We start from the raw sequence: 9,748 nt of genomic DNA, 5'->3' as shown, positions 1-9,748 counted from the left end.
CTGGCACCCGATCGAGAATTCTAGTCTAGGACCGATAAGTCTTAGCACCCCAACCGAGGGACTCCCGCATCTTGACCGATAAAATGAACTCAGGACCTAGGACACCGGTCGTAAGGAATGTTTCGTTTTCTTTTTCAAATTCCAAAATTCTTTTTTTAATTTTGAAATCTCAATCCATATTCTGAAAATCCCGAAAAATTAGAAAACGACTTCAAAATATTTCCACAAAAACATATTTTTGACAAATGCTCGCTTAAGATTTATTTTTAAACTCTAATACCTTTTAAACTGATGTTCTTCAAGTATTTTCCTCCATAGTCAACACCATGTGCAACTGGTACTAGCCTTTAAATAATTGTTGTTACAATTATTTAAATAAAACTAAAACCTATGCATGCTTAGGACCGGAAGAATAATCTATTAAAATAAAACGTTATACAAATAATTTTCAAAAACTCAATTTATAAGTAGAGACTATTTTTAAAACGTGTATGGAGGATGAAGCGCAAAAACCTTTTCCCAATTATCACCAAGTTACGAACTAAAAGAAACTCTGTCTAAAAATATGTTTGCACACGTATTCCATTTTTATTGACAATTGAAAGTAAGGTTTCGTGCACGTCCACCGACGAAAAGAAAATAGTCCAAGCTTGAGCAAATTGTGAGAAATACAGTGGTCAAACGTTGGAAAAAGATTTGGGTTGTATTTTTAGTAATTATTGATTATAGTTTTTTTTATTAACACTGATTTTAATATATCATAGTAAGAAGAGGTATCGTTTTGGACCATACAATTGAGACATTCGATACTCAGTCCAGTCTAAATGTAAGTCATATACATTAAATTCATTCAATTTTTTTATATATTATTTTCAACTTCAATTGCCTATAGTTTTATTAATCTCCTCTTTTTTGGGTTAGGTTGTAGTAGAACCAGTTGTATGTTCTACAAACTAGAGTTGAGTTTGCCCAGAATTAATTTTAATAGACCTATTATCCTCATTTATGGAGATGTTATTGGATTAATAAAGTCAAGTCACCTTTGTTGATTAATCTATCTTCAATTATTGATCTAACTAGGAAGTTTTTTTTTACGATAAAGTTGTATGTAACGCCTATATGACAAAAAGCGAGCATGCATGTTATGTGGAAGAACATATATGTAATACTGCCAAAGGATTTTGAAAATGATATAGGACCAATGTCAAGAAGACATACACTGATTTTGAGTTCTACAAGTGATAAGGTTGCTGCACTCCCAAAAATACCCTACTACAATTACACAATATTCATTCTACTTATGCAAATTTTGTCTCTATGTTTTCACACAATTTAGTTGAATTAACTATCTCATTATCTCGACACATGATTGTATTCAAATTGTGTTATAGTATATATTTTGTTACATCATTAAATGCATTAGTTATAAATGTGCATTGCATCCTTAAATTAAACACGACTTATTTATTTAAGCAAATACATTTTTGTCCCTACAAGTCATGCTTGATTTTTTTGTTATTTAATTTCATGCTAAATACTGACCTTACATGAATTAAATAAAGCCGTTTTTAGTGCTTAAAATATTAGCTTAAAACATATAATAATAATAACCATAATATTGGAGGGTTGTTTTAGGTTCAATGGACAGCGTTCGTTTGGGGTGTTTTTGGTATTCGAAAGGCTGAATTACTCTCGAGGGCGGTAAGATGATTAATCCTTAACCAGATTTCTTGATTCTTTCTATGATTTTATTTTTATTTATTGAGAGATATTTCTATTATTATATCAGGATGATGTCAATGAATTAATCCCTATTTAAATATGGTACATAACCAATCAAAAATCAAATGCTTATGGTTTATGCAACGGTGTAGAAATAATTAAATTGTGCTCACTAGTTGATAAAAACAGTCAATAAATAAGAATTATGGCTCAAACAAAAAAATCACAGCAATAAATTCATATTTAAACACAAAATATATTACACGTTATTATTGTAATACATGATTATTGTTATGGTGCCACTATATTCAATTGCTATGGTAATACATTGTTATTTATGGCACCCTGTATTAACCATATGATCATTACAAGTCTTCTCTTCATATTTACAATTTTTAGTTCTCAATTCTTTTAAAAAGTTCTATCATTCTCAGCCTCCAGCGTTTTTAGTATCCACCTTCAGCGTGTTTATTTTTCTTAGCAAGTCTAGTATTAACAATGTCAATTTACTACATATCTGGATCAACCAAAGCCCATAAATCACATCCTAGTCGAGGTTTCAATATTTAGTTTGAACCGAATATTTGACCAAATTTGAATTCACATAATTCAAATTTCATTTTCGGTTTTCGAATCGAATTTCAAACCAATTCGAATTCAAATACAGTTTTCGACTTGGTTTTCGAGTTGGAGTTTATACTCGAAAACCAAATCGAAAACCAAATTTATTTATTATTATTTATTATATATAATATATAATAATTTCTCTTTTATCTAATATATTCTCTAAACATAATTCATTGCGGCCGGCCACTCATGAGTTGCTGCCACCTTATCTATATTCTCTAAGGGTGTGTTTGATGAGGGGGAATTAGAATTGGAATTGACATTGGAATTCTAATTCCAATTCCATGAGAATTGACATTGAATTACAATTCAATTCCTATGTTTGGAAAAATAATAGAATTGTAATTCAATTCCAATTCCTATGTTTGGGAAAATGATAGAATTGTAATTCAATTCTAATTCCTATTTTTGTAAAATAAAATATTGATTCAAAATATTAACTTTTTAAATATGTTTTCACGTTTTTGGCACGTTTAATACGTTTTTGACATGTTTAACACATTTTTACACGTTTTTGGCACGTTCAAACACGTTTTTGACATGTTTAACACATTTTCACACTTAAAACACATTTTCACACGTTTAACATGTTTTTCACGTTTTTGGTATGCTTAACACGTTTTTGACATTTTTAATACGTTTAACATGTTTTTCACACGTTTTAACAAGTTTAACACGTTTTGACACGTTTTTAACATGTTTAAACGTTTTTCACACGTTTAACATGTTTTTCACGTTTTCACACGTTTAACACGTTTTTGGCATGTCTAACACGTTTAATACATTTTTGACATGTTTAACACGTTTTTTCACGTTTTGGCACATTTAACACGTTTTTCACACATTATCCACACATTTTCACACGTTTTTCACGTTTAACACATTTTTCACACGATAAACATGTTTTTCACGTTTTTCACACATTTTCACACGTTTCCACACGTTTTTCACGTTTTAACACGTTTTCCACACGTTTTAACACGTTTTCACGTTTTTCACGTTTTTCACACGTTTTAACAAGTTTAACATGTTTTTCACATTTTCACACGTTTTTCACGTTTTTCATACGTTTTAACATGTTTAACACGTTTTTCAAGTTTTTCACATTTTCACACGTTTAATATGTTTTTCACGTTTTGGCACATTTTTAACATGTTTAATACATTTTTCACACGTTTAACATGTTTTCACGTTTTTCACACGTTTAACACGTTTTTGGCATTTCAAACACGTTTTACACATTTTTGACACGTTTAACATGATTTTTCACGTATTGGCACATTTAACACGTTTTTCACATTTAACACGTTTTTCACACGTTTAACATGTTTTTCACATTTTGGCACGTTAAACACATTTTTGGCATGTCTAACACGTTTTCACACGTTTTACATAATTTTTATACGTTTAACATGTTATTCACGTTTTGACAAGTTTAACACGTTTTTCACACAATTTTCACATTTTCACACATTTTAACACGTTTTTCACATTTTCACACATTTCTCACGTTTATAACACGCTTTTCACATTTTTGGCACATTTAACACGTTTTTGCCATTTTTAATACGTTTAACATGTTTTTCACACATTTTGTCAAAAACGTGTTAAACATGTCAAAAACGTAAAAATATGTTAAAAATATCAAAAATGTGTTAAACGTGCCAAATAAGTGAAAAACTTGTTAAACGTGCCAAAACGTGAAAAACGTGTTAAATGTGTCAAAAACGTGATAACGTGTCAAAAACGTGATAACGTGTTAAATATATGAAAAACTTGTTAAACGTGCCAAAACGTGCAAAATGTGCCAAAATGTTAAAAACGTGTTAAATGTATTAAAAACGTAAAAATCATGTTAAACGTGTTAAACATGTCAAGGACATGTTAAACGTGTCAAGGACGTGAAAAACGTGTTAAATGTGTCAAAAATGTGTTAAACGTGTCAAGGACGTGAAAAACGTGTTAAATGTGTCAAAATATGTTAAACGTGTCAAAAACCTGTTAAACGTGTCAAAAACGTGTCAAAACGTGTTAAATGTGTTAAAAAAGTGAAAATAATGTTAAACATGTCAAAAACGTGTTAACGTGTCAAGGATGTAAAAATGTGTCAAGGACGTAAAAAACGTGTTAAATGTGTCAAAAACGTGTTAAACATGTCAAAGACATGAAAAACGTGTTAAATGTGTCAAAACGTGTTAAACGTGTTAAAACGTGTTAAACGTGTCAAAAACGTGTTAAACGTGCCAAAAACGTGTTAAACGTGTTAAAAACGTGAAAATCATGTTAAACGTATCAAAAACGCGTTGAACGTGTCAAGGACGTGTTAAATGTGTTAAGGACGTGAAAAATGTGTTAAATGTGTCAAAAACGTGTTAAACGTGTCAAGGGCGTGAAAACGTATTTAATGTGTCAAAACGTGTTAAACGTGTCAAAAACGTGTTAAACGTGCCATAAACGTGTTAAACGTGTAAAAAACTTGTTAAACGTGTTAAAAACGTGAAAATCATGTTAAACGTGTTAAACGTGTCAAGGACGTGTTAAATGTGTCAATGACGTGAAAAACGTGTTAAACGTGTCAATGACGTGAAAAACGTGTTAAAAGTGTCAAAACGTGTTAAATGTCCCAAAAACGTATTAAACGTGTCAAAAACGTGTTAAACGTGTTAAACACGTGAAAATCATGTTAAACGTGTCAAAAACGTGTTAAATGTGTCAATGACGTAAAAAACGTCTTAAATGTGTCAAAAACATGTTAAACGTGCCAAAATATGAAAATATGTTAAACGTGTGAAAAACATGTTAAAAACGTGTTTAATGTGTGAAAAACGTGTTAAACATGTAAAAAAATGAAAAACATGTTAATTTGGAATTACAATTCCGACCTAAAATGATTGGAATTGAGAACTATCAAATTACACTATATTGAATTCCATTGGAATTCTAATTCCAATTCCAATTCTTAATATTAAAGTGTTTGACAAACATAAGAATTAGAATTGGACCCTCCAATTCCAATTCCAATGCCAATTCCAGGGTTATCAAACACACCCTAAACCTAATTCCTCAGTCGCCTACCTCATAAATATTCTTTAAACCTAATCGTTCTCTATTCTCTAACATAATCAAATAATCTCTCTAGTCTCCTTCATCTCTATTCTCTTAATTAACATAATCCTCCAACCGTCATCTCTCTCCCTCATTTTTATTATCTTAACCTAATACTCTAGCTGCCACCTCCCTCATTTTTATCTTTATTCTCTTAACCTAATACTTTAGGCGCCATCTCCCTCTTTCATCTCTATTCTCTTAACCTAATACTCCAACCGCCACCTTCCTCTTTCATCTCTATTATCATATTAAAGAGCCTCATGTGCCCACCTCTTGTCCAGCCATCCACTTCAAAAATTAGACTATAGATCTAATCTCACCATCTTTGCCCTCTAGAACTTTGATCTATCTAATTTCGTTATTTCTGGAGTACTTCTTTTCCAAGACTCTTTAAGTATTGATCTATCTCCGTCGTTTAACATATATTTCGAATTCAAAATCTTTCTGCATCGTTCAACGTCTATCTCTGTCTTTCTACATCTTAATTCAAATTTTGTTTTGAATTAAAATATTTTGAATTCAAGATTTGACAATAAAAGAAAAATAATATCGAATTCGGTTCAAATTCGAATTATTCAAAATTCGAACCGAATATCAAATTTGAATTCAGTTCGGTTTTCGAATTAGCTATAAAAAAATAAAAATCCGAAGAAACCAAACTCTGGACTCGAATAACTCGAAAACTAAACTGATGAACACTCCTACGTACCCTCGACCCTAAAATGTAAATATAATAATGAGAACTTATATTAAAAACTCATGCAACAAAAAAATGACAAAAAATATAGGTAATTTAACTCAAAAATATATTCACGTCTAAAATTACTAATTAATTGTGATTTAAATCCCCCAACAAACTCACAAATAATAATTTACAAGAATCAGTTTCAATTTGCAGAAGACTTGAAAAAAAATTAAATTATAATCCCAACTAATATCCTTTAAGGTGGGTGAAATGTATATAATAGTTGTTTCATCAATACATTAAAAATCAAGGAGTCTCATCTTCTCACACATATCAATACTAATACCTTCACTAATGCCCTCTAATGGCAGCGGAAAAATCATTTCCACTCTTAATTCCCTTTTCTCTTTTAACAAAATGAACAGTAAAGGAAGGTTTCATATGATTCCGAAAAGTGACTCACTTTCAGATTATCAATACCTTCATTTCTATCTCATAGCAAGGTTAAAAAAAACAGTAGATGTGAAATTAACAATGGGATGCCGAAAATAATCTTTCCGATCTACACAAAACAAAGCATAAAACAAGATATCTATACAGAAAATTCACACACAAAAAAAAATAGATCTACAAAATAAAATTCAGAAAATTCACACAAAAATAATAGATCTACAAAATAAAAATTTGCATTTCTGATCCGCAAGAAGACAAAGAAATGGCATAATCCAATGAAGATTTTCGTCGGTAGAAGAAGATTTTCGTTCGGTCAAAGACGGAGGTTGAGAAGGGAGAAGAAACGAAGGTGCGAGAACGAACTAAGAATAAAAAATAATTGTTCAGTGAATGTGAGCATATGAGACCCAAAAATATTTGGGTTTGAGGAGACTTAGGCATTGTTTAGAAGAAGGGGTTTTTTGATTTTGTTTGGGTTTTATAAGAAAAAAAAAAAAAATAATAATTCTCACTTGATAAAAAGTAAAAAAAATCTGGTTTTTAAAATTTAAATATTAATTTGCCCTTTGACATTAGAAGATATGGTGTAAGTGAGAGAATGATGGTTTAGAGAGAAAAGATAAAATTAGAGGGTAATTTTGGTATTTAAACGAAAAAATTATTTGATTTAATGATTGATAAAATATTTGGGTTTTGGGATAAAAACTAAGTTTTATCCGAAAAACCCTTTATCAAACAAGACTTAGGGAATAAGACACAAAACTAAACAAATTTGACATGTAAGCTCTCCCATGACATTCCTCCATACTACCGACATCATTTACCCTCCTCTATCTTTTTCAGTGAAATTTATTCGATAATATAAATATAATTAAAATGTCATTTTATATTTATTATTCAATAGATAGAACACACGATGAAGATCAAATGATTACTAAAAAGCAGAATTTGAAATGTTAATAGGCCTCAAGGGCTGGTCTAATTCGATAGGTTATTTAAGTAGTAGTTTTAACAACTCAATAACGACGACTTATACTGCAGTCGGACCGTCGTGATCACTTTCGCCGGTGGCGGCTGTTGTACCAGAATCAGTTATCATCTTCTTAAACTCATCGAAACTAACAGATCCATCTCCATTAGAATCCACAGGTTTGATCATCAATTCACAATCATCAACAGAACATTTCTCACCTATATTCGTCATCATCTGTTGGAGTTCACCTGATGAAATCAGTCCATTGTTGTCCTTATCGTACAACTCGAACGCGTCCTTCAGTTCCCGCACGCCATTCTCTGAATCATCGCCGCCGCTGCTGCCGCAGAAGGTGGTGAATTCCTCGAGATTGAAGAATCCATCGCGATCTGTATCGATTGCCTCCATCATTCGTTGAACTTCATCTTCGGAGGTATTCGAACCGCATGCTTTCATTACGTGGACAAGCTCTGTTACGGAGATCTTGCCGTCGCCGTTGGTGTCGAAACGACTGAATACTTTCTTTACTTCATCTGGGTTTTGGAGATAAACCGACTTATTATTGGTAGCCATTGATGTTCTTTTACAGAGTTTGTGATTTGAGAAAGAAGAAGACTGAATGATTCAATTATTTAAAGACAACCAACAAAACCCTTCACATTTACATGTCCACCATTGGAGGTGCTTTCTTTTTTCTTTTTCTTTTTACTTTATAAATAAATTGATTAGAATATTTTTATTTAGTAATATAAAAAGAAGGGCAAATATGTTTCTTTCATTGTGTCCATACACGTGGTCATAGTGTATGGAAAATCTTGTCTAGTTGAGGGCCCACTTTGATAGGATAAGATAACAAAAGTCTCAAGAAAAAGATATTTTTTATATGAATATCCTAATATAGAAATCAGTTGGTTTGATATGGGTTATTTCATTTATTTTGAAAAAAAATAAAAATAATAATTACTTCATTTATTAAAAAAATTAATTAAAATTCGTGCGAGAATATTAGATTCTGGTGACTCGTGAGCATGTTTCTTATTATAGTTTTCATTGAACTTTAATAAACATAATTAAATTTATATATTTATTTTTTTATATTTTATAATAATTTAATAATTTAATAATAATATAAAATTTTCAAAATATTAAATATATATTATATTAAAAAACTTAATTTATATAATTTTATTATAAATTTATTGTATTGTTTTAAATGATATGATATAAACTGTGAGCGTGAATTTCTAACGTAGGAATTGTAATAAAATAAAATTTTGAACTAAAATAAGAGGGAAGGTAATTAGGGCCTTGTTCGGTTATGGTTTTTTTTAAATTTAAGAGTGAGAAAAATTGAATGATGGATAATAATTTTGATGAAGTAATGATTATTTTGGGTAAAAAGACTTACAGAATATTGAGACATATAAATAAAATATAAAATAATAATTTAAATTAGAGGCTATTTTAATATTTTGGTTAATTAAATAAGTGATGTGATTGTTAAAAAATGATTAATAGAAAAAATAATTTGATTTGAATTTTTAAAATAACCAAAAAGAACAAGACCTAGGTAAATAGGTTAATTGCGTCATTGTCAATGACCAAGAACATATTGTGTGTTAATGCCGTTGCAACATCCATATATTTTGTGATTTTGGTAAGAACATAATAATTCGATTATTTAAGAACGGATTCTGATTGTGAGAGTAAACAAATTTACTCCCGTTTACACACATCTGATGTGCTTTTTTTTTTCTCTTTCATTAGTCAATAAATCAATAATTTTAAAACTTTTTAAAAGTTTTGATTGATTATTAGTTGGTCATAAACTCTTTAAAACTGAAATTAACTAAAAAAGGAGTACTAGTGTTACAAGTTATAATTAAAGTAGAACATCAATAAATGAATGTTCGATAAATAAATAATTTCGTTTAATCAATAAATTTATCTGGTCCCAACTTTAATGAATAACATCGTTTAATACATTAATGAATAAATACAAATTAAGTCTTTACATTCCCTAGGTAAATATAAATGAATAATTATTATATTTTAAATAATATATTTTATTTATATAATATATCATGAATAATACATCTCATCGGTTAAATTTCAAACACATTAATTAATAAGTCATATTTTTTCGAAAAATACCTCCAAAGTTGATATTTTTTTCTAAT

At 29.8% G+C, this 9,748-nt stretch overlaps 1 protein-coding gene across 1 annotated transcript; it reads right to left on the bottom strand.

The window, feature by feature from the left end:
- Positions 1-7,457: 7,457 nt before the first annotated feature.
- On the bottom strand, positions 7,458-8,237 carry LOC124932471 (probable calcium-binding protein CML27). Its single transcript, XM_047473104.1, has one exon. It carries the CDS (start codon positions 8,139-8,141, stop codon positions 7,626-7,628), a length of 516 nt encoding a protein of 171 aa, XP_047329060.1. The 5' UTR covers positions 8,142-8,237; the 3' UTR covers positions 7,458-7,625.
- Between the last annotated feature and the right edge of the window lie 1,511 nt (positions 8,238-9,748).

The sequence above is a fragment of the Impatiens glandulifera genome, chromosome 3 (genome assembly GCF_907164915.1).
Source record: "Impatiens glandulifera chromosome 3, dImpGla2.1, whole genome shotgun sequence".
In the NCBI taxonomy this organism is placed as follows: Eukaryota; Viridiplantae; Streptophyta; class Magnoliopsida; order Ericales; family Balsaminaceae; genus Impatiens; species Impatiens glandulifera.
This window is presented reverse-complemented; position numbering and strand designations above follow the sequence as displayed.

Excerpts from the sequence above, each read along its gene's own strand:
- LOC124932471 (XM_047473104.1), bottom strand. The coding sequence starts at position 8,141 with ATGGCTACCAATAATAAGTCGGTTTATCTCCAAAACCCAGATGAAGTA.